Source organism: Pezoporus occidentalis, unplaced genomic scaffold (assembly GCF_034315485.1).
Source record: "Pezoporus occidentalis ecotype Australia unplaced genomic scaffold, CSIRO_AGI_Poc_V1 ctg46, whole genome shotgun sequence".
NCBI classification, from domain to species: domain Eukaryota; kingdom Metazoa; phylum Chordata; class Aves; order Psittaciformes; family Psittacidae; genus Pezoporus; species Pezoporus occidentalis.
Genome location: NW_026915791.1, coordinates 3,993,349 through 4,018,911, shown reverse-complemented (window position 1 = coordinate 4,018,911; position 25,563 = coordinate 3,993,349). Strand labels below are relative to the sequence as shown.

General features: G+C 43.5%; 3 protein-coding genes across 7 annotated transcripts in view; 1 reads left to right on the top strand and 2 right to left on the bottom strand.

Moving 5' to 3' along the window:
• CDAN1 (codanin 1) overlaps positions 1-10,848 on the bottom strand; it is a 31,432-nt gene extending 20,584 nt beyond the window's left edge. Inside the window, exons 1-7 of one of the 2 annotated variants that reach the window (XM_062635675.1) lie at positions 10,615-10,848; positions 6,744-7,444; positions 4,975-5,199; positions 2,568-2,761; positions 2,022-2,141; positions 1,222-1,300; positions 723-843 (exon numbers count right to left, since the gene is read on the bottom strand). In XM_062635675.1, the coding sequence (XP_062491659.1) occupies positions 723-843; positions 1,222-1,300; positions 2,022-2,141; positions 2,568-2,761; positions 4,975-5,199; positions 6,744-7,444; positions 10,615-10,710 (1,536 nt within the window). In that variant the 5' untranslated portion in view covers positions 10,711-10,848. The remainder of the gene's footprint in view (positions 1-722; positions 844-1,221; positions 1,301-2,021; positions 2,142-2,567; positions 2,762-4,974; positions 5,200-6,743; positions 7,445-10,614) is intronic. The other variant, XM_062635673.1, reaches the window with a different exon arrangement.
• On the top strand, positions 10,837-14,264 carry LOC134172529 (uncharacterized). The gene is made up of 2 exons (XM_062635688.1): positions 10,837-11,553; positions 13,181-14,264. The coding sequence occupies exons 1-2, from the start codon at positions 11,088-11,090 to the stop codon at positions 13,837-13,839; spliced, it is 1,125 nt and encodes a 374-aa protein (XP_062491672.1). The 5' UTR covers positions 10,837-11,087; the 3' UTR covers positions 13,840-14,264.
• A 4,966-nt stretch (positions 14,265-19,230) lies between these two features.
• Positions 19,231-25,563, bottom strand: part of TTBK2 (tau tubulin kinase 2) — a 95,479-nt gene continuing 89,146 nt past the window's right edge. For all 4 annotated transcript variants that reach the window (XM_062635678.1, XM_062635676.1, XM_062635679.1 and 1 more), the window contains one exon: positions 19,231-25,187. In XM_062635678.1, the coding sequence (XP_062491662.1) occupies positions 24,719-25,187 (469 nt within the window). In that variant the 3' untranslated portion in view covers positions 19,231-24,718. The remainder of the gene's footprint in view (positions 25,188-25,563) is intronic.

Here is a 25,563-nt window from a genome sequence, read left to right as displayed (position 1 = left end):
CAAACAGCCTCAGTGTACCTTCAATGTAAAGCTCCAGAGAACACAGGATAGTGGGTGCCAATTCCTGTATTATTATTCTTTCTCCTGTTTGAGAAGTCTACATCTTCAAGTAACAAGAGACCTCCACTTACAGCTTTAACTAAAAAGCTCAGCTGTTGACATGCCCTAGTCTCAGGAAATACACTGTATTTTCTTTGTCAAGAGTAGTCTCCATTTTTAAAAGATGGAGGAAACAAGACACAAAATACAAGATACAAAACACACATTCTTACCACCCAGCTTTAGTTCCCTAACCCAAATGACTGGATCAGGAAACCAGTTTTCACAAGCTACATTATCTCCACTAAAGCTTCATTTGCCTAAAAGGAGTCTGTAGCTATGAAACAAACCCACTTCTTCCAAACTACATTCTGATATTGCATCTAACCAACCATTCTTCTGAGATCTCCAAAGTGAAACTTGATGCTGTCAGATTTACTGGCTGAGGTCAGAGCCTGGAGCACAATGCAAGGCTACCAGTGGCAAATCAGTGCTAACAATCACTGGAGTTAGCAACTCACTTGCCCATTGACCAGAAAAAAAGTAGCTTTTGGACACTTGCCAAAGATGACATGACAAGATACAGTGGAAGGAATAAGATTTAACATTAAAGCCATCACAAATAAAGGAGCAACAACACAAAGGTTTGAAGCAACAGTCAGTTGAGATCTGCCAATTTTTACCTTGGCTGTGCTGCTTTCATAAGCCCGCCTGAGCCTCTCATGCAAGCTGGGAGAAAAAGATGCAATCCGTTCGTTTTCAGCCAAAAGCTTCAGCATCCCCTTTTCTAAACGGGAAATAATTCTGCCAAGACAACACGGATAAAACAGAGACAGACATAAACAACACATGATCAGACATAAAGAAACACTTATGCTCATTTTTTATGAGACTACCAAGCAGAGTTCTAAGCCCCAGGCACCCAGCATCTTTAGGGACATTTTTTATTGCTGCATCTCATGACTTTCCCATTCCTGCATAATTAGACTGAAGTTCAGTAGACAGATAAGTGCGAGGAAGACTCACAGACATCCAAATCCTTGTCAAGTTGTATGTTCTGAGAGAAAATTAACAACCCTATGCCTGTAAGTGGTAGAGCTCTCAAATCCAAGCACACTTGCTTAATCTCACACACTTCTGCAGACACAAGCAGAGGGAGAGAAAAAGAAATAAGCAACTCACTCATACTGATAATCCAAGACTTGAACAGCAAAATAAACACAGTTGTGCACACTTCGGAAATGCTGTCTCCCTGATGCATCTAAGGAGAAAAAAAAAAAGAAACATGAAACAACAGCACCTGTCACCATTCATAAACTAAAAGAACAGCAATTAACTCTCAAGGAAAGCTAACTCTCTACAAAAAGTAGATCAGGCATCAACTGATGTTCCTGTAGCTGGTGAGTTTTGTTCCTAATCTCAGCCCTAAGAATCAGTGACTGGCAGAACACAGGTCAATCAAACTGGGGCATCTGGGGGTGTGTGTGTGTCTTGCCTTAAAGCTACTCTTTGTTTTTTTTATATCCATAAAGCACTCACTGCATCAAACTTAAGTCTGAATTTGACCAAAAAAAACCCCAACAAATACACATCTATATGGACGTATCCTGTGCACTCCTAATCCAACCTTAAATTTAAACAGCTTATAACAGCTCAACAGCACTTTTGAGATGCAAGGACCAGTGGAGGAGAGACTTTAGCATATCCATCCTTCTCTCTGAAAGTCAGCCTTAACAAGAAGCTACAGCAATCTGACACCATCACAGAAAATCAGATGCAAACCACCTACAACCCCACTCTATTATATTGTGGAAGCACTTCCCATACGTACATGATTTTTGTCAGCATCTCAGATGAGTCCTAGTGGTCAGAAGGCACTTTTATGGAATTTAAGACGAACTGTCCAAGCTAAAGGGAACTGCTCTGTATCACATTATCACGCCATGGAAGTAACATTCTTTCCCCTCAATACTACTGCTTACCTTTACCTCTTTCATTGAGTTCAAGGTCACTATCCCCATCTTCTGCAGTAGAAGTGCCTTTAGATGTCAACAGCTGCAGAACAAAAAAGAGCTCCAGAAAAATATTTGGTACCAGGTTTTCTGTAAGAGAGGAAATGAGATACTAAAGGTGTGTATTCAATATTGACCTGCTTTAATAAATAAAGCTGAAAAGATAAATACCTACTTTATTGCACAGCCAGCAAAGAACTCCGTCCCCCCACACAGCCACAGTATAAATCAGTACGGGTATTATAGGGAAGACGTGTTAGGGAAGGATCTGGGTTCAGACAGGACCATACAACTTCAGCCTACTGCAGCTCAGAGTACTGAATCAGGTTCACCTCCTTCCCTAAACTTTTACCTAGTATCCATTTATTCTAATAGCTGTATTGGCTTAGTTTATTTTTCCAGATGTTGTTTGTACACTGTAACTGTCCCACAACTTACACTTCTCATCCCCCTCCCAATACACATGCAAGTTCAAAGCTCAAAGAAAGGTCAGTCTCACATCTTCTGGATCTTTACCTGCTATACATGAGGAATAGAGCTGTGCCAGACACTCCAACTGTTTCTTGCAGGAAACTTTAGTAGCATCTGCACAGGTCACCAGATGGCTTTCAGCAGGAAGGCTAGCACTGCGAATGTAGCTAGGCTTAGTAGGAGTACCAGGATCAAGAGATATCCCTGCAGGAGAAGATGCCTGGTGCTGCAACTTGCATCTGAAATTCAAGAGCAGCAACATACCATGTAACTGAGGATGACACACAGCAGCCACGTGGCCAGAAGAGGTCTTTCCCTTGCAGCTTAGCAAGAAGGAATTCCTGCAATAACTATCCATGTTACTTACACTATCTAAAGCTGCTTTTAGCATGATAGTAATTTAACTCATCTTTCATTAATGAGAAAGGATCTTGGGGCTAACAATCAAAAGACTCAAAAGAATGGCATTTAAATTCAAACTCTGCTAAAACAGTGTCACTTTGACCAAATTATCTAACTAACCAATGTTACTGCTTCTCATCTAAACTGCTATTTGTTAAGGACATGGAATCTATTAGAGACCAGGTCCTAACGTACAATTTCTGACAGCTAGACACTTTACAAAATCTATGAAAACATGGTTCACATCCAAACATTCAGAGGTATTTATTTCTAAGTTAATGATGCCCTGAGAAGATCCAATACCACTAAGCGGAAAGGCAATGCCACAACTGATTAAATCCCATACTGACACAAGTTAAACAACAGAAGGAACAAACTAATTGCTGGATTCTAAATCAACAATGATCACTCAGTTAAATACAGAGATATTGTTAGAAAAGATACCTACAGAGGACATCCAAAACACAGCCTGCAGAGAAGCAGGAAAAAAGCCAGTAACAGCAATATCAAATGATTGTTAAAGATTCCAGTGGAACACCCAGCACTTGGATCATCATACCACTTCTTACCACTGTCTCAAAATTACAATCTTTAAAAGGGGAAGACAGATACGTTTTTAACTGCAGCAAAGAACTTTTTCTATTGGCGTATCTCTAGTGGAACTGCTGGAATGAAGAATGAATTAGTCCCAAAATGGGTGTAAAAAGGTTATTTAGTAACATTTCCCTTACAATGAACATAAGCACCTGACTGACAGAACTGAAAAAAATTATTTATTAAGGACTTTGTAAACCTATCAAGGTAAGACTTCAGTAATGCAGTTAGACTCTGCTTCACTTCTGCCTCAGTACTGTCATCTGCCTCAGCACGAATTTCACCTTTTGACCTTGCCCAAAGCAATCCAGTTGGCTGAGGGCTGTGCTAGTTTTGTACCTCACTTCACCACCACCTCTGAGGACACAACAGCATCTCCCAGCTCTCAAGCACAATGAGTCAGATGAGAACACCTCACAGGCAAGATCCAGCTCACATGCTGCTATTTCACCAACTTTCATTTATATGGATTAAGTGGGAGAATTCAGGTAGAATTCAGACTGCAATAGGTACTTCACTTAAGTCCAGAGAGGCAGGTTTGAATCCTGAGCAGTCTGTTACAGGTTAGGTACAAACAATAACTTGTGAGACTCTACTGGGTCTGTTTCATCCCGTTCTGGACCCACTGAAGTGAACTTCGAGGCTGAGCAGGAAAAGAATTCCACCCACATGTCCTGAGGAGTTTCCTCAAGAACAAAATTTACAAAGAAGAGCAACAGTTCTGACAAGCTACAAACAACAGTTTCTTTGCTACTATGCTTTGCACTTTTTATCCTAAAGTATCAGTCCTCACAGGCTAACAGTGATAATCATTCACAGAGGACGAAAGCCACACAGTGACCAAACAAGAGACAAAATTAGAGGCTAGAATTCACCTCATCTCCCCGTAAATATAATTTTCAGTAGATAACTGCAGTAGTAACTTTTAAAACAGAATCTTACCCTACCCACACCTTGCTTTCTCTGACTGCAAGCTTTTGTTAGCCTGCCTAACCTGCAAAATCATTAACACTTTCCCAACATTTCCATCATTAACCCATTTTCTGCAGACCAGACTATGATTTCCATCACATGCACAATCTTCAAACACAGCCTAATTACAGCAGCTCAAAAACACTTGCTTTGCCTGTGCAATCTAAGGAAAGCTGCACAGGAGATAGTCACGTGTGCAAGCCCATGAACAGGCAATCTTACAAGAGCAGTGAGGACTGACTAAATCCCTGAAGATACAGTGAGGGTCACGGTTTCAGAGTCAGCACCCCTCTAAAATTACAAACATGAGTTAACTGCATTAATATCCTAGTCTGATACCAGAATCACACTTGGGTTTTAGGCAAATTATAGTTTAAGGTCCCCAATATCTATTTTGGATATTCTTCTGGTCATCTCCACTCTGACCATAAGACAAAATAATTAAGAATCAACACAAGCTATCACCACCCTGCTCAGACCATACCGTTCTTTCTTCAGCATCTCCCTCTCCTCTTGAAGGCTGTTGCTTATCATAGACGTAAGGTTTCCTTCCTGGACAGCAGTAAAGGCCTCAATGCTTGTCCCAGATGAAAACCGAGCAGCTGGAGACTGGCTGACAGGTGTAGAAGTAAAGCACATCTTTGGTTTTGAGAGGGGGCGCTCAGCACTTACAGGAGTTGGGTTGATTCGCCTTGACGGTTTGCTTTTGCTGAAAAAGTGAGAAACAATTCCAATGAAATCAAGCTAACCAACAACAAAAACATTAGGTCTCCAGAAAGATATGCATGCAACTCTTCCAGAAGAGCCTGATGCTAAAACAAAACAGATATGGAGTCACAATATTGAACTTCTAACCTGTGTGTCTATTTGTTGACTTTAGTGTGGTCACTGAAGAAAAAGTCATGGAACTACAGACTGCTACGAGCAGCCTGCTGATCTTCCTGCAAGCCACAGAACAGGTTACACTGCCACAGAACTCCTCCAGACTTCTCTGAGAGGACACAATATGCCACTCAGTTTTCATAAGAAACTAATTCACCTGCAGTTTCTAACAAGACCACAAGAAAGAAAAATACAAGAAAAAAACCCTAAAGCCAAACATCAAGCTGCCACTGTCTATCAGAAGAGTAAAAGCTCCTCAGCTACCATAGACCCTTTTAAGTTTAGGGAAACCCATTCTTCTTGCATATACTGCCTATATTTGTCTTTCTGGAAGAGGATCTGTAATGCAGTAAGAGACACACTGGAACTGAGATACAGGAACATAGAGCATTACACTTCTCAAGGAAATGCTGGTTGCTACATATTGGTTGCTTTGGTGCTCTCAAAATTGCTGTAGTGTTGACTTCCTAACACTCGGTGACCTCTTTCCTCACTCTTTATCTTAGTTGGACATAGTGCACTTGAGGAAGAAAGACTTACTGCTTATGCTGGAAACAAACCTTATCTCCCTTGGCCACAGCATTATCTAGACCCAGCATCTGCACCTGCTGTACAGACACACAGACCTATAAATTTTCAGCTGCAATTCTGCACGTCCAGCTAGAAAGCCCTACTTTCAGAGCCCAGTGCCTCATGCATGAAGCAAACAGGCTGACATGAAAGCCTTGCATTTGGTAATGAGGATTTTAAAGAGTAAAATCTCAAAAAGGACTGAGGCAACAGGTACACAGCTGCCTGGAAGCTAAGCCAAAGCTTAGCCAAAGTCACCAGAGAGACCAAAACTTGCTGCAGACCAAAGAGATTCTGTCCATGATCGCACAACAGAAACAAAGCTGCACCCTAACATCTATTACCAGAAACCACAGAACGTCAATCTGAAAGCTTTTCTGCTAGCATCAGTAAAGCTGAAGAGCCTTCCAGAATTGCTCTTCATTAGCAATTGCTATTGTGTTAAACAAGAAATGTGAAGAGCCAAGATAATGCTGACTTGTTAGAACATGCAAGGACAAAGTTGTGCTCAGCTTCCTATCAGCTGCTCTGTGCTCCAGCGAGCTGCAGGCAGCATCACAAGTGACAGGCTACAGAGGCATTTTGGGTGAGTTCACAAAGTGGAAACCCAACTACCCACTGAAGTGATATTCCCCTCATGGCAACCGTGACAAAGTAGCTGACCAAGGAGCTCAACAGCCAGCCCTGAGTGGTGTTTATTACAGCATCTTCCCTCTGGACACACATAACAGGATAAGCTACTCAAGGAACAGTAACCTGCAGCACAACCTGAAGGAGGCAGCAAGGCAGACTTGCTCTTACTTTGTCCAGCCAGAGGCAGCACCCATGGGTGGAAACTCCTCCAAATTGTTAAGATTTAGCTGGCTGGGTGGGGATCTGACAGAAACAGGAGGCACTTCACTCCGCTTCCTTCTCCCTAAGCACCACGATGCACCGTCACTCTTTCCATCTTCCTCTTCAGTAAGGCAGTGCCCCAGATCCCGAGCTACTGGACGGCCAGAGGCACTGACTGAGCTGCTGCCTTTCCTTCGGCCTCGTCTCGCTGGCAGGGCTTCAGGTGTGGCTGTGAGGAAGCTGCCCAAGCTGGCCTTCTGAGATGACCGCTTCTCACCATGGTTAAGCAGAGGGCTGTACCCAAAGCTTGGGCTGCTGCTGGAGACCATGCTAGGAAAGTCACCACACGGGCTGGACAGGCTTGACCCAGAAAAAGAAGAGGAGCTGCTGGATGCCACAGCAGGAGAAAAGCTGGTATCTGTGGTGCAGGTGGTTACCGAAGTGCTTTGGGAAAAGAGCTGCACACGGCTGCTGGTGGCATGGCCTGCCCTTCTTTCTGATCCTGTCCTTTGGCTTCCATGGGCCTTGGAATTAGGAGTTTTAGCAGGAGTAGAGGGTCCATTAGTCAGGATCTGGCTGGTCTGCTCCCTTAAAAAATTTAGCAGAAAAGGCACAAAGTCTTTCTGAAGCAAACTAAGAGATACGAGCTTCTCATGGATGTGGTTCTCCTGCAAGGGAAGAGGACAAAGCATTAACATAAAGAAGCTGCCCGACCCCTTTTGTCCATGTGCCCACAGTAGTAACTGTGGGACTGCAATACCCAGTAAAAAACCAACCTGACTTGTCAAAGCAGGTCACTGAAATTCAAGGGATGCTAGCACTGCTCACAGATCTGAAGCTCAGTCTCCACACAAGCCATTTTGTCAGAAGTTTTCAGAGGGAGTCATTCACTTTGGTCTCTGACTGGGAAACAGTGGAACTGTTCCATGGAAACATCACTAATACTTACTGAAGCTATGGCCAGTGAAAACTGGAACAACTGGCACCTCTAAACCAGCGTTTCAAAGACTGAAGCAGCTAATTCCAACAGAAAAAGCTAAAATTTGCAACTTGTCCATCCCCTGATTCTTTAGGAATGCCACCTGCTTCCACAGAGGGGTGCTGCAACAACAATCATTCAAGCACTTTGACTCCTGCAGTACCAAACACAAGACCAAAGCTGCTCTTCCATTTCAATTAAATTATTTTGCTCCCATGAGACCTCACAGAGGTCAAAACAGAGACGGTGCAACTTTAAGGTACCTGAAGTTTATACTTATGAAACTTAAAACCCAAACCAAAACACAAACTCAACACATTTAAAATCTAAACAGCTGGCAGTGATCTTAAAGGGTATATCCAGACAAAAAAGACCTCATGTTACATGCATAGTTCAAAGTTTTGCATACTGGGTACAACTTCTCTTGTTTCTAACACTGCACCAGGTCTCTCTTTTATCAAAGTTAGATTCAGCAACATTTACAAGAAGCAGCTCTCACAGGCAGCAATGTATTCCTTACTAATACTGAAGCAATTGCAGACATATTCCGGTTTATTTGTGCTCACACCTCCACTAGATGCAAAGTCAAGAAAGCAAATGCTATTTCTGAAGGACGTTTTTCAATGAAACCAGGCAGTGACAGTGTGGCCACGACTAGACTCCTACAATCCTCGACACCTATGCTGAAATTCACATGTGACAGAATGAGACCAATTCAGCTTCCTGGAGAAGCAGAAGTCACCAACATCACCTGGATAACAAGCTGAACAGCCAAGGCTCACTGCTTTAGCATTCCATCACCCCATGAAAAAAGACAGGTCAGAACACAATCCACAAAGGTATGGGAAAACCCAACTGCTTACCAGCTCTAGTACAAAACTGCCATGAAAGCTAGAGCAAAATGCAATGTGCGATTTCCTGGGGTGCCCCCCTGAGTTTAGAATCATAAAATCATAGAATAGTTGCGTTTGGAAGAGACCCTCAAAGGGCATCTAGTCCAAAACCCTGAAATGAGCAGGTACATAGAATCACAGAATAGTTAGGGTTGGAAAGGACCTTAAGATCATCCAGATCCAACCCCCTGCCATGGCCAGGGACACCTCACACTAAACCATGTCACCCAAGGCTCTGTCCAACCTGGCCTTCAACACCACCAGGGATGGAGCATTCACAACTTCCCTGGGCAACCCATTCCAGTGCTTCACCTCCCTTGCAGTAAAGAACTTCCTCCTTATATCCAATCTAAACTTCCCCTGTTTAAGTTTTAACCCGTTACCCCTTGTCCTATCACTACAGTCCCTAATGAAGAGTCCCTCCCCAGCATCCTTATAAGCCCCTTTCCGATACTGGGAGGCTGCTATGAGGTCTCCATGCAGCCTTCTCTTCAACTAGATCAGGTGCTCAGAGCCACATCCAGCCTGGCCTTGAATGTCTCCAGGGATGGCACATCTACCACCCCCCTGGGCAACCTGTGCCAGGATTTTACCACCCTCATTGTAAAGAATTATTTCCTGAAGTTCAGGCTGAATCTTCCCTCTTTTAATTTAAAACCATCACGCCTCATCCTATCGCAAGAGGCCCTGCTAAAGTCTGTCTCCCTTAGCACAGAGGCATCTGTGCTATGCACAAGGTCAGGAGTTTCTGCAGCTGACTTTCCAGAGCACAATCTGCTTTCACTCATCTTCTCTGTGCAAGTTAACAGAAGTCTGGCTCCTCCATGGCCAGATAACAGCGACCTGTCAGCAGCCACCAAGTTTCCTGCAAGCCTTTTATCCTTCACACCCCTCCCCAGCGCAGTGTCACCTGAGCTGGCAGTGGCTCAGGCTTCATAAACCTCCACAGGTCTGCTCCTGCAAGTCACAGTTTAAGGCAACTTAAAATGCTGGTCCCTTCTTCCCGCACAAGTTTAGGATGACAGCGATAAGTGAGCAGTAACTCACGTGGGTGACAGCAGCGAGTTTTGCTTTTGATCACTATGTAACATGCTCTGAGGGGCTTAAGCATAATATGCTTTACTACAGGCTAGTGGAAGGTGTCCCTGCCTGTGACAGGGGGCTGGAACTAGATGATCTTTAAGCTCGCTTCCAAAGCAAACCATTCTATGGCTGTCGGTGAAACACAAGCACTCACAGTCTGTCTGTGGTTACAAGCACTCTTATCACAGCAGGAACCCAAGCTCTCCAGCCGTACCCCATCAGAAAGCGCAGCCTGCAAACCCCACGAGAACCGTCTCCCAGCGCTGACAGACCCTCCCCAACACACAGGCGGCACCAGCCGCCGGCCGGGACCCGCGGTGGCGTTTGCACCGAGCGCTCCGGACTGAGCCGCGCCCCGGCTCCCCCGTCCCTCTCCGGGACCTTCCCCTCCAGAGGCGCGGGAAGCGCCGCCCGCCGTGTCCCCGCCTTCCTCGGACACCCGCTGCCCTCCGCTGCCCGCGGTCTCCGCTGTCACACGAGCCCAGAGGCCCCGGCACCGCCTTCGCGCCACGCTTCCCAAGCAGCGACCGCCAGCTCCCCCCCCCCCACCGCCGCCGCCTCAACCCGGAGCCCGCAGCCGCCCGCCCCGAGCGGCGCCGAGCTCGGCCCCAGGGATGTGACCGCCTCGCCTTCCCGCCGCGCTGCCCAGAGCCCGCCCGCCACTACAGACGAAGCTCGGCCCCATGTCCCGGCCGCAGATGGGGCCCCGTTTTGTCCCACGCGGGACTCGCCCCTCCCGGCAGCGCGGAGCGGCCGCCCCCAGGGCCGGAGCAGACAAACTTTCCCGCACGGCCCCGCGGAGGGAGGGAGGGAGGGAGGGAGGGAGGGCGGGCGGGCGGGGGGCGGGAAGGCGGAGCGGACGACACGACCCGCGGCGCGTTACCTCAGCTGGGCGGTGGCCGGGGCCGTGCAGGAGCCACCGCACCACGGCAGCGACCGCCACCTCCTCCCGCAGCAGCAGCTCCAGCACCGCCGCCATTCCCGGCTCCCGCCGCCGCCGAGCACGCGCACAACCCGCGGCGGGGCGGACCCGTCCCGTCCCGTCCCCACCCTCCTCTCCCCGGCGCGGGCGGGCGGGCGGTGGCGGGGCTCCCGGCGGGGAGGCGGGCAGGGGCGGGCCGGGCGCGGGGCCGGGCCCCCTCCCCATGTCAACACGCGGGGCACGGGGCGCCTGCGCCGGCCCGGGCGCGTCTTTTCCTCTCATGCGCGGTATTTGCTTCCCCGGCAGGGCTCGGGGCCCGGCCTAACGGCGGCGGCCCCTGCCCGGGGCCGGGGCGGCGGTGCCATCCCCCGCCGCGGCTCCGCGCCCTCCCGCCGTTGCCGGGCGGGGTCCGGCCCGGCCCCCTTTGGCGGAGGATGGCCGAGGAGTCGCCGAAGCGGCGCAAGGCGAATTTCAACGAGGCGGAGACGGAGGTGCTGATCGAGCAGGTGCTGAAGCACGAGCAGCTGCTGTTTGCGGCGGGGCCCGGTCGCGCCTCCCCGGGCCAGAAGCGGAAGGTGTGGGAGCTGATCCGGCACAAGGTGAACCCGGTGGCCGCTTGTCCCCGCGACGTGGAGGACCTGAAGAAGCGCTGGCGGGACCTGAAGCGCCGCGACCGCAGCAAGCTGTGCCGCCTCTCGCAGGGCTGCGGGCCGCCTGCTCCCCCTGCCCTCGGCCTCCTCCTGGCCCCTGAGGAGATGCCCCCCGCCGCCGCGCAGCCCGCCCGCCGTCACCACCACCACCACCACCGCGCCTACGGCTCCCTGCTGCCCGCCGAGGCCGTGCCCATCGTGGGTGGCATCGACACGCTGGAGCTGCCCGGCGCCGTCGTGGGGGAGATGGGTGAGTGAGGGACCGGCCCCCTCCGCGGTGCCTTCCCTGCGGGAGCCCCAACAGCCGATTCCCGGTCTCCAGGGAGGGACGGCGCTGAGCGGAGCGGGCTGGGAGCTCAGTGCGTGCGCGCAGCGGGATGCGGGTAGCAGCCTGCTTTGGGTCACTGCCTTCTCTCTTTGAAGTGCGAAACGTACACGTGCGCGCACAGAGCGCGGAGGTTTCGTGCTGTGGGTCATGAGGGTGCATCAGAACAGCCCCTAGGAGTGAACTCTGTCTCGTGGTAGATGCCTGTCTATGAAGCATTAGATCCAGCCGCCTGTGTTCACGTATTTACTCTTGCAAACACAAAAAGCCGTGCCGGTGTGCAGGTGTAGGCAGTAGAGAGTGCTGCGAGAACATAACTTCGTGTGTACCAGAGAGACGTTGCATTAGTGAGCTGAAAGGATCGGCTCCGGTACCACGGGGTTTCTTGCAATTGCAGTGCTTTGGAAGTGCTGTTACTGGTTACCACGTGCAGATAGAGCTTGAAATGAGCTTGCAAGCTGAACTTTGCCTCTTGGAACCTAAAACTCAGCTTCTGTGGTGGGGCTGGTAAGGGATCTGTAGCATGCAAATACATGGTTAGCTGGTGAATGCATCTTTATGGTTTTCTTCCCATTTATTGAGGTAATATTCTAAAAGCATCAAAGATAATGCAGTGCGAGTTGCAGCATCTTGTTTTGGGGACTGTTGTGTTCAGAGTATAGAAATTTGGCAGAAAATCAACCCTCTTGTGTTCCAGCCAGTCCTCAGGGATCGGAGGAGCTGGATGCAGCCAGGCTTGATTTCTGATCTTGACCAGTTTGACACTTGTGCGTCTGGTCACGTTCAGTAAGAACTTTCACAATTACAGATTCACAAACAGGTTTACTGAAGCAACAGAAATACAGATTGGGAATTGCTGTTGATAAATTCACTTACTGCATTAGTGCTAAAATCCAAAGGTAGCCAACAATTAATTGAGCTCATATGGAAAAACTCCTTCGTAATTCATTAAGTATGGGTATCATCCAATGTATTGGGAGGGTCAGATTTTACCAAAGAGGCATCTCTGCTTTGGGGAGGAGAGAGGAGAAAGCCCACCAACTTGTCTGCACAATCAGGTCATATTCTCATTCTCTGCCTTGGAGGTAGAGTTCAATGTCAAATTTATACTTTTGAGAGAAGTGGAGGTGAGACTGTTGTCAAATTACATGTTGCTGCTGCCACAGAAGTTGGGGGGGAGAAGCCACTTTCTCACTTTGTAGAATGTTTGGGTTGGAAAACCTTTGGTATATTCGTTGTATGTAAATGAGGAATAATGAGCGTTTCAGTCAGGCTGCTCAAAGGCTATGGGTCTTGTGCAATGAACAGAACCATGAAACACTAGCAGCACTCCCTCTTCAACCCACCTGAGGCAGCATTAAGGGCCAAGCAGTCTCTGCCTGCATCAGGGTGTTGCAGCTACCACACCTCGTTAACCCCTTCACCACATATCTCATTCTTACAAGTACTAATGTTAGTGCTTAGTGGACAAGAACACATTTCACTGACCACAGAGGTCATGAAGTTTCTCACTGTCTCTTGTTTGCTTTTCCTTATCCTCCCTCTCCTCTAGGGTTTAATGATGATCCTGGCCCATCTCATCAATCCAGTCTTGAGAAGATGAACCTCAAAGAAGAAATAGTAGTGAAGGTGGTAGAGCCAGAAGAAAGCTCTGAGGACATGGCAGTGGTTCCACCTAGCCAAGAACAGCTATCTTTTCTGGGGACATCAGGCAGTGGTTCCTCTGGGAAAGTAAAAGCCAAAACAAAAGGCAGGTCCCAGGCAGACCAAAATGAAATAACTGAAGAGGACCTGGTGCAGATTCAACAGACCCAGATGCAGGTGATCCAGTCTGGTTTTGACAGTGTCAACCACAATCTTCGGCTGCTGCAGCAAGGCATGCAAGATCTGAGTAACAGCCTCAGCATCATGGCACATACACTTGTTGCTATCAAAAACGTCTATGTGAAAAACAACACTGGCCCCACCACGTATGCCACCACCTCTACTCAAACCACAGCCGGGTACCTGAGCCCAGGATCCCCCCAGGTCTCTCCTGCTGAGGGGAGAGGTAGAGCGCAAGTGGCTGGAAGCAGCAGCAGAAGCAGCAGCTGCAGCTCCAGCTCCATGTCACAAGAACCAGGTCCTTCCGAGTTTCCCAGGCCCCCCCTGAGAACCATTAAGAAAGAACATCCAAATGGCTGCTACTACTTCTGCTTTGCAGATATGTAAGAACTTGAATATATGTAAAGTGACTGTGCTGTTAGGTGCTGTTGTATGTTCTGCTCCGGCCTGTGACTTTGAAAGGAGCAAAATGGACTTGCCTCCCACATTTTTCCCAGTGGGAAACATTTCACTGTAGGTGGCATTAAACACTAATTTCCAGTCTCCTGTTTGTTAACTCTGTTGAAGCTGGCTAATTTTAATTCTGTTTTCTTTATCCTCTTACTCTCTAAAGAAACCAACCAAACAAAAAACATTTATTTTGACTAAGACTCTTGTCTGTATCATCCTTTGTTTAATGTGACCTTTTCAAAAATAAAAGGCATGAGAGTAGGGTAAAAAGTAACACTATGGTTACTGATGGTCAGGAGCTGTCTTACACAAGTTGCTTCATTTTTTGATTAAACAAACCTCAAAAGTTGTTAACTCTTTAAGTACTTGCTTTTTCTAGTAATTATAATGTTGGGTGGTTCTTTCGGTTTTTCTTTTAAGTCTGAGCTGTGCAAGGCATCGCAGGAGGAGGTTGAAATCTGTGCTTACTCTAGGAATGTTTTAGGACTGAGCTGTTATTCATGAATGTGCTCCTCAGAATTCATACAGCATCGTTCCAGCTGGCTGTAGTTCATTCCCAGCTTGTCAAATGCACCTTTCCCTCAGAGGCACTTTGCTTTATTAGCAGGGTAGGCTCTTTCTTCTTACATGGTTAAAATAGAGAAATATAGCAAAAAATAGTAATTGATGAGTGATGCCTGGTTTTGACATGGAATAACTTTTCCCCATATGTTTTATAAGCAGGCTGTATCTTCACCAGATTTCAAAAGCCTTCTGGAATCAATGTCAAAACATTTGAAATGTAGAAACCAAAGAAGTTTCTGCATTGTTTTACATTAAATAGAAGCTAGAGTTGCTGTTAAACAAATGTCAGGAGGCAGCAGCTGACTGTTCCAGACAGACCAAATGCTTCTGCATAGTTTATGAAGCTTTCATCTTTACCTGTTGGAGAGATGAGTAGAATCTTCCATTCTCTTAACTATGTATCAAGGAAGAATAAAGTCAAGAGTTGGAGCAAAAAGTAACCTGTTAAGTGTCAACTCTGAAAAAAGCACAAAGGAATCATTTAATCCTAATGTGAAAAAATCTCCTTTTCACATTTAAACAGGAGAAAGGTGATCGCTGCCGCTATTCTTGAGGCATGCTTAAGCCTGGTATGTTTAACACTGATATATTACTCTGCTTCACACAATTCAAAATTAGCAGAGGTGCTGTGTTTCTATGTCCTGTGCCCATACTGGAGAGGAAACAAAAACCCTCTGCAACTTTGTCTGATGACCTGAAAAATCATGCAGATCCTCCTCTTTAAGTATTTTCACCAGTATTAAAGCTCTATGGATAGATTTGGCCTATAGCAATGACTAGCTGCCTCTAGTTTTCCAGTCATTTGGCACAAGCATTCTTGCTGCCAGACTTCAGCAACTACAAATGGTACAGAGAATTGTAACCCAATTGTCCTTCTCCTAGCAGCATAGGAACATGTAATCATAGGGTGAGATACGTCATTTCACCAGTCAGCTTTGGCAGAGCTGTCTTTTACTTCTGTAAAAGAGACACAGGTGCCTCAAAACCAGACAGCTGCTGCCTGGTTCACCCTGTGAACACAGGGTGGTCACGTTGTTAGTGTTTCCCTTCAGTATTATAGATGGTGTAAAATATGCAAATACCTCAAAGAATTAAAACATGTACAGCACATTGTTAATTGGGATTAATGCCTTGAAGTAAAGGCAGTTCTCATTTTCAGGTCTACCTTAACAAAAGGAGATGGTGCTGGTTTTAAAAATGGGAAAGAACTAATCCTTCTAAATCTGGTTATTGAGTCAATGTTGTTAAAATCTTTCTAAATTAACGTGTTGGAAGCATTATTTCTCTCTCCATTAGTACAGATGGGCTCTCTAGAGCACTGTTTGCTGTAACTGCAGAAGACACCCTTAATTTGTGTTCTCATGGCTGAAGCCAATTAACGCTACTGTGACATTCCAGGTAGATGAGCGAAATGTGATCTGAAGTTTACCTGGTCCTTTTGGGCAGCAGTTTGAGCTTGTCCGGGTTGCAACAGCCAGTTCCTACCTGTCTGGCTTTTAGTGTTTCAATTCTTTCTCCAGTTGCGAATTCATAAATGTCACTTACTACAGCATTTCTAGGGAGAGCCGACTTGTGTACGCTACAAGGCTCTCTAATATTCGAGTACAAGTTTAAATGAGAGGCAGCTACAGTACAAGTGCAGAGAAGCGCAGCAAGATGTCAAGAACAGAGTGGGCAGGTTGGATCTCCTGTATGAATGAAGATGACAAGCCAGACAATGCTAAAAGACAGTCTGGTGGCCAGACAACTACCAGACCCCAACATCAATCCGCCACAGCATCTTTATTTCAATCTTGCCCCCCCCCCCCGTCAGTTGTACCGCTAATGTATATTGGAGCCAGATCAAAATCACACCTCCATTTCTGTTATGATCCACATTTAAGTATTTAAAATAAGATACCTGTCACCAGTACAGTGTACAAATTTGCTATTTTCATCTTCAAATTAATGCTATTCTATTAGCATTATATATAGAGAGAGCATATATATATATAAAAATAGCTGTTTCTTCATATGCTCTTTCTGTGATCAAATGATGGTTCTGTTTGGAGCATAAAAAGCACACACCATTCAGAAGCATGCCATTAAATTTCTGACTGCTCTTAACAGAAGATGAAACATCGTTTTCTTGGAATGCTACTGAGTAAATTAATTCCCAATTTGTTTCCTGTCATGTAAAGCAGTTGGAGCTATTTATACAATGACAAGAGCTAATGACGTGGTCATGAAGCTTACTGAAAATACTGCCAATGATTTGAACAGGGGCAGAGCTGGCTTTCAATTTGCCTTACATAAAAGTGTGATGGTGATAATGCTGAGCAAGGGATCCAGGGAATTTTCTCCAAATCTTCTGGACTTCCCTAAAAACCTCGTTCTGCTGCACAAAGAGCAGGCAGTATTTTCCACAGCATTTAAGGACTAAAACATGCAGGCACATAAGCCACAAATATAAATTCATATGGTATATTATACTCTATTTTTACTAGAAAGAAATGATCTTGGAGGGAACGAGAGCAACTGGTAGGTTAACTCTGCATTTCCACATAGCACATACTGCTCAGATTCAGTAACTTCTGTTTGTTAACTTCTCTGCTATCTCCCACTTCAGCATATTGCACAGGGGACAACAGGTCTCCTCGAGGCTCTAAAAGCTCAGTGACTACATCCAGACATCTGATCGTCTCCAGAAAAATAAATTCTGGTGGCCTCTGACTAAACAAGGAATTTCAGCTCGGGAGGGATTAAAAAGTAGCAGGAGCCGGCTTTTCAGAGTAACAAGGCTAGAATCCATTATATTGTTACTAAAATTGATCTGATCTGGCTGTGATGATCATTTATTGTTTGGCTGAATACAGCCAGTATGGATAACAGAAGGAGCAAATAGGGATGTTTACGAGGACACCGGCTGAGTTTCTCTATTCTTATTAATACACAAAACATGAACATATTAAATCAGTAAAACTTCCATTGATCCAATCAGTCTGACTTGCAATATGAGCATCTGACTCATGTTCCTGTAGCACCAAGAGACGCTTGCTTTTTCCTTTTTTATAACAGAAAAAAATCACTATCAAAGCACTTTCTCCATTTAAAGTACAGGGTTACAATACTAAAAAAATACTGGGAAAAAAATCAAGTGAAGCTTTTATAAATAAATCAATTATACAAACACCACCAGAATTGAAGTTTTGCATGCTGAATGAGTATTTTATTTAGAACCAGTTTATAAAAATAAAATACAAAATAATTTGAAAACAAAACTTAAAACATTGTACAAAGCCTTGATATGGTACAAATGAGAAAATAAATAATTACAACTTTATGTACAAATGACCATTACAAGGGCATTAACTCTTTATGTTCTTAAGCGCCTGAGCAAAATTAAAAGGAAATGAATGGCTTAGAAGATTTCCAAGGAGGGGAAGAGAACCGCGTTTACTGAGCAAGAGAATTTGAAGGACTCAACATTCATGTTCCTCAATGGTAATAAACAATCTTGGAACTACTTTCCACTTAATTTAATCATGTTGCAGATTTTACTACTGAGTAATTAATTTCTGTGGGGGTGACAACATCGTATTTTTAATTACTATACAGACTTCATTCTTTGTGGTATTGCCCAAAGATTTTAGTTAGCAGCCATTGTTTGGCAGCTTCAAAAAGTCACTACTTGTCTGAAGGCATTGCTGGTGATTTCCTTAATTTACTGGTTTGGGTAATCACAGGTGAGCATTTGAAATTTGACATCAGTTAGCACAAGCACTGCAGCTCATCTCCAGGCTGCCTCTATAGAAATAAAAGTTGGGGAAGAATTTCATATCTTGCTTTCTAGCCACAGAAAGAAAAGAGGATGCAGAGGAAGCTGCTAAGGCAGGCAACCCAGATTTCTAGTCATAGGAAAAAGATGTGAAATAGCCATAAAAATCCCACTACCTCACCTTATGTCAAACCTTTAAGATCTTGCCTTCCACGCAGCAGATACAGATTTAAAAGGATTTGAAGCCAGGGAGACCAAACTGATTACACTCTATCATTTGAAGCATGCTGGTCTGCTGTCATTATACGTCCCTTATATAAAAGTTAGGTCAAAGATCAAATGATCTCAAAAGGAAACAAATATCTGTAACTCAAATTAATTCCAGTTGAATTCCCCCAGACAGCTGCGGACGATCAGGACCTCATGAGTATTGTTTTAACAGAAACCACTTTGTACTCTTGGCCAAAGCCAGCTCTCAGCAGTAATTCTTACAGAAAAGAGATCAAAAGGCATGTCATGTCATAATACTAATAAAAAAAATAAGCATTTCCCAATTTAAAATACAGAAATTTTATATATGCTATTTGTAGAGTGAGTTTATTTCTTCAGTCCCTAAACAGGGGAAAAAAAACCTTAAGAAAATAAGACCCTGCACTGATTTTAATGAAAGTTTCACCTGCACAAGAGCAGCAAGAGTTCCCAAGGATCCAACCTCTTCATGTTGAGGAGAAACAGAAGCAAAATATACCAATGACATATACTAACATTTGGTTTTGTCACTACTACTGTTAAGAAAGAATGTGTTACTCACAATGGAGAGTAAAATCAACCTGCATGTTCAAACCTGGATGGCTACAGTGATTGCCAAGTTACATGAGACTTCAAAACAGCATTCCTGTGCATTTTTCCTTTAAAACAAAACAAAACAAAACCCTGAAAGGTTGGTATTTAAAAGCCTGACTATTTAAACCATAGGAAAATAAGTAATTTTTTTTTGGGGGGGGGGGGGCATTTGACAGTATCTTAAGGTAATCTCAGACCATCATTACATACAATCCAGGCTGCCTTTTACATCATTTCTCTTTTACACGTGTTCTATGTAGGGAAAGAAAAGACTGGCATCAAGCAGCCAGCTGAGGTATTCCTGTGTGAAATGTGTGTTTATGCGATTTGCATGTATTAGCTAAGAAATGCATGACTTGTGCTTATGTACTGCATGTAGTCGAAACACCGAACCTCGCTTCCTTTTACCAGCGTTACTGGTTACTGAAAATTGCAGTCATTGCAACCAATTACATGAGCCAAAAGCAAAACAGCAAACAACATCCTTTAGTTCACTGCCTACTTGATTAGCTAAACAAAGTAAAATAAAAATGTTCTAGAAAGGCTGTTCCACAAGTTTAAGAAATAGGAATGAGCATCCAAAGCTTTTATTGACTGAAGAAAGGAGTCATAGATAATCATCGTTATACAGCTGACAGTTCTACTCCTTAGAGTGGAAAAGCATACAGAGACTACAACAGGGAATTGTGGTGTTAACCTAAGACACCTAAGTAGCCCCTTGCTCATGGAATTGACAAGATGGGCACAGCTCTCATCACCTCACAGGATCAGTCCTGCATGAAAAAACTAAGATCAATATATTACAGGCCTATAATGAGAAAGCAGTTTGACTTTGAGCTCTCTGTTATTCTCCCATTCCTTTTCAGAGGATTCCTCTCGTTTAACTTCTATATAAAAATTGGAGGCACATATCCCTAAATTGTCATTAGACCCTTATAAGAAATTGCAATAATCACTTTCTTCTTACCAGAATTGTTGCCGTTTATTGTTCTGCAAAATAATCTGATTCATTATGGAAAAATTCTTTCTATAGGAAAGAGTCTGTACTGTACGTGGCTTTGTCTACATTCTCATGGAAGAGATAAAAGAAAGTATTTAGAAGCATTATAGTCAACTATTGCATAAATGTTACTGCAGTAAGAAGGACTTACAGGAGTTTTGCCCAGGTAGGACTATAGGACCAGGACTTGTAATATGGAAAAGATACAGGATCAGAATTAGTTCATAGCAAATTATGCCAGATTAAGAGGAGATCAGAGCAAATCAAGACAGAACAAGCCTCATCTCACTCTGGCAAATGAATTCCAGTAAACACGACACAATAGCTGAGACTGTTCCTATCTATATGTATATACACACATATGTATGTATGTATATATGTTTCTATATAATATACAGTATCTATATAAGTGTATATATAGATACACTTACGTACAAATGTGTATTTATATATATAAAATCAAAATTGTGTTTTCCCAGCTATAGTTAATACCCTTATACTACAAATTGTAAATGACAGAGCTCTTGCAAATCTTTTCCACATGAAAAATAAGTATTTCAAGCTACTTTTAAATATAAGGACCAGATCCTCCCCCTTTACATCAAGACTGTTTAGTGAGGTATGCAAGAAAGCTTGATCTCAAACATGCAGACTTTCAAGGCTAGAACATGTCCAATTTCCCAAGACAGGATGTGGCTGGTGGCTGTAATGACTGCCCCGTGTCACTCTGCAGGAGTTTGTGTCCTGAATAATTGTATAGAACTAGCAGTTGAGAGCTCATATTGCTCCTGCCTTTCAGCAATGAAATTTTCTATGCTTAGCAACCCTGCTCAAGTAGTAGATAGGTGCCTAGCATCATACAACTTGATGGTGTTGCTCTACTGTATCCCATCTATTACTTTTAACAGGCTTTTACTTAACATTTGTAATTAATAATGAGGTTTATTAACATAGATTTTTTGAGGCTGCAACTTTGATTGTACCATGCAATACTGCAGCGCAAAAGTCTGTGTGAAATGTCAGTTCTATTTTAGTTTAAAGGCTTCATGCCTCAATTTCTCTAAAAGAAACCCCAAAATGCTCCAAAGTGCTGGCCACAACACAGGAAACACCATAAAGAGAAATGAGCGTGCAGCATCTGCATCTGCTACATGTCATGGCTCCACTGCACTGTCCTCCAAAGAAACGGAGGCTTGAAGAGGACAAAGCAACAGCTCCTTGAATTATGTTGTTTCCCAGCTAAAATCCCTGTGTAAGCTGCTGCGTGCTATGCAGAATAACTGTAACTGTTGTGTACAGTGGAGAAAAATCTTCCCCATCCCTGAAAATTTGTTGCAGTTAATCCTCTGTAAACCATTCATTCACACTCTGCACAAGGGCCACACACATGTACACCGGTGTTTTTACAGTCAGTTGCATATTTAAATATTGAAGCTTACAGAGTTCTTGATGATTACACAGGCCCTCTAGAAATATTAAGCTAATATTTATGTATGAGTTGATCAGCTGACCATTACCTAACTACATTAACCGATTGCTACATTAGACTACAGTAAGCAGTTCTGTAAACTTTTGGGGGGAGGATATCAAGCAATAAAAAACTGCAGAAGAGCAGGTAGTTCAAGGTAAGTTATTCACAATCAATTCTCCATTCATAGCTCCATTATTTTCTCACTAGATCCTGTTGGATCCACAGAAAAAAGCAACTGGAGATGTACAGTCCTTTTACCCTTTTATGCACTGAAAGAAGCCTGGGTCATCAATCAATCTCTCTGGTTTGGCATAGTTTACTGTTTTTACATTGGCAAGTAGTTCAAGTACAAGTGAATTCCTACAGCATTGATTTACTTTACATAGCAATGTATAATAATGGACACATCTGTACTTTGAAGACAACATTAAAAAAAAAGCCTTAGGTGTTATATTCTTTCTCACCTGTAAAGCAATTACCTGTTTCTGTATCCTGCCACACTGGAGAGAAAAATATAAACACCTGAACTTCAGCATTTCAGGCAAGGATACATAAAGCTGGTACCTATTAAAACTGACCATGCTAACATAGGAATAAGTTTATGAGACCATAATAAATGCTTTTCAGAAATAAGCAAGAGGAAAAACGATCATATGCTGCCACACCACTTTAACAAATAATCCCAGCAGTGCCCAGGGCAAAAAAAATCACAATGGCATCAAATTCTTTTTATGGTATACTGTAAAGAAACATGAGGAATACAGGAAGAGAACTATGGAATTTTTTGTTGTCACATTCATCTCATAGGTATTCATTAACTGCCACTGCTCCTATATGATGAGCATTCAGAACAACCAAGAACTCACATTATGAAATAAAAATCAGTAACCACAAGCCCTATTTGTAACCAAAAATAAAATACCTTTGAGTCTTTGTTATTTTTCCATATGCAAATGCACACACAAAATTATAAAGGAAAAAAGCAAGCTGCAAGACAAAACATTGGCTGGTTGAGAAGTCAGCAGTCCTTCAATCTTGTACCAATGTATAAAGGCTATTAGAATTTTTGCATTCCAGAAATTTTAGGGGGGAAATACAGAATATGTAATGCCAAAAGTACTCAGGAACTAACGGAAAGGGAACTGCATTATTTGTGGTCCATAAATTACAAATGAAAAATGAAAAAGAATGAGTTTATATAAGCATATACATATATGTATATATATAAATATTTATATTATATAATTTACCGTGAGGACATGCAATTATTGGAATAGCACCTATTATACAATATAATACAAAGGAATAGACTTTCCAATGGTACAGTTTCTTCAGAAAAAAGCAGGTATATCCTACCTATTGCATTCATCTGTAGTGCTTGAAACCTGAATGAAATTAAGGTTCCACACTGTGCTACATTACATATGGGAAACAATACACACATTCATAGTAAGAAAAGGAAAAAAACAAAATCAACATAGTCTGACAATGCACGTGAAATTCAGTGCAGCTCCAGGGCAGCTTTAATGCAGCATTAGAATGTGTTAGCTCAGAGACAAAAATATTCCCTTTATAATCCAAAGGTATTCATTTGGCAGAAGTTAAACAAAAAAGCACAGATACTGGCTGGAAAGGCAGATGACTACAGCAAGCAGATCAGTAATTGACAAGTACCCTATGCATCCAGCATCCCTTCACTAGGGATAATCACAGAGAGCTGGCTGCACTCTTCTCAGGCTTGCATTCTTTAACTATTCGAGCCTGCTATTCTCTTCTGAGTATAGCAAAAGGTGCTGTACCATTATGTTCCCTACAGAGATCCTGTAGAGCACGAGGGATTATTAAGTACCTATGAAACAAAGTTGGAGGAATTAAGACACCATGGACTTTAGTGACAGACACTAACGTTTGGCTATCAAGGAACCATTTGGGCAAAAGAATGACAAGAATCCAACGTAAAAGATACCTCAGATTGTTTTCTGTGTATTATGACTAATATTTTTACCCGGATTTTGTAAGGGTGTTAAGTATATTTCTGTCATCTAAAGCTTACAAAGTTCACAAATCAGACAATCTCCCCATCTCTGTTTCATCCTTCAAGTTTTTATAAAACAAATAATCAAAAAAGCAAATCTTGGTTGGTAATCAACTCTGTAAGATCAGTGGTTTCAGTGATCCGTAACTACTGGAAAAACAAAAGCCAGCATTGACAAGGGTTCTTTTTGCAGCTAAGGGGAAAAAGCTACTTTAGTTTTCTAATTTATTTTCTAACTTGCATTGCAATTTATTGTAAATTTGCAACATTCAATGAAGTGCAGACATCTCCTCCTTCATCTCATTTTCTAGACAGGAATGCTTTTCCAGATTCTACTGAACATCGGCTGAAGAACCACACTGTGACTCCCAAAGAAGTGTATGATAAGTAACTGAGAATCAACTTCTCCAGTCTTAATTAGTACTAACCGCATCTCTAAAGAACACAGCTACAAAACCATCTTGGGAAATGTTAATATTAAATTTTTAATGTTATCAGTGTCAAGAAGGGGCAAGGTATATGATACTTCCCTAGGTAAAAAAATCCGTGCCACCGTAGACGGGGACAAGATAAGCACTGAGTGACTCAGAGATGTGTGCAGCTCAAAATGGAAAAGACTTAAAAGGTAGAAATACCATCATCTTCAAAACTGTGTGCTTTTTTTAAACTGCAAAGACATGCTTGAGCAGCACTTATCTCCCAGCGTGATGATGTCATTTTAGGAATAACCATTTCAGGTTTTTCTTACGTACTCCTTGATTACATAAGGCCTTAAATAATTAGGCCAAATCCTCTAGCTAGGTAAACTAAAACCATGGAAATAAATATCCTTTCAAAACACCCACCTTAGAGATATTTTTTATTCTAAATACATTGCACCTCTTTGACTACCTAGTCATTCTTATCCTGGCCTCTACTTCCCCTCTTCTGGATCTGCTTGCTGCCTGCTCTTAGGCAATGCCTGGCCACTTATTTACACAGAATGCTTTTATGAACAGTTAATGATGCTTACTGTCTTTTAAAAGCGCAGAGTCAACACTTTCTTTTTTTTAATATATTTTTTGATTATTTTTTTAAATACACAGTACACAGACAAAACATGCATCAGATTTAGGAGGAGGTTCTATACCTGTCAAGGCCCAGTTCCTATCTGCTAAGCTTAGTGGTTGATTTGCTCCTTCCTATGGGAGTCTTAGTGTTTGGGGAATGGTGGAAGGAACTGCCAGATCCTTTCAGACCATTCTTGCTTGGTTTGTTGCAGTAGTGCTCTTGTTGGCAGGATCTCCTAGAAGATGAGGAGCCTGAATGGCTAGGAGGTGATTTACTCCTCCCAAGATGTGGGGATGAACTCCTCTGATCATGATGGGGTCTCCCAGCCCGGGACGGAGAAGAACTGGCAGTACGGGGTAAGGAAGAGCTCCTAGGGGAGGCACTGGGACTGCGTCGGGGGATGACAGGGCTTTTGGGTGGTGTTTTTGGACTATGTGGAGATCCTGGACTCTTACACTGGGTAGAACTCCTTGGTCTCTGAGATCCATTCTGTAGGATTTGAGCCAGACGTGAGATAAGATCTGAGTCCGAGCTGCTACTCCCTAGGACTCTGTATCTGCGCAACCTTAAGAAGAAATGAAGAAAGATTATTTCTGTTCCCATCTATTCACTGAAGTTCATATAGAAACACAGTATCACTAGAAAGTAGAGATGATCTTTCATTGCAGAACAGACATCTGGAGCTGAACTCTCCTATAAGATGGAGGTGTTTGGATCTAGGCTTTGGATTCTCTGTTGTTCAAATCAACACAATATTTATATTTGCATAAACTCACTCACATAAACAGCCTAAATGTTTACAGGATAACTGAAATTTTCTGGTGGTGCTGGAAGTACACTAAAATGCAGTGCCTATTGCCTCTGTTTTGGAGGGGTACATCCATTCCTGCACATCAGTACTCTCCTATACACGATTTTAAGGGATGACAAGGCACACCACA

Bases quoted from the DNA above. Each gene is read 5' to 3' on its own strand.
- LOC134172529 (XM_062635688.1), top strand. From the start codon at position 11,088: ATGGCCGAGGAGTCGCCGAAGCGGCGCAAGGCGAATTTCAACGAGGCG. The intron at 11,554-13,180 runs GTGAGTGAGGGA...CCTCTCCTCTAG, and splicing joins CGCCGTCGTGGGGGAGATGG to GGTTTAATGATGATCCTGGC.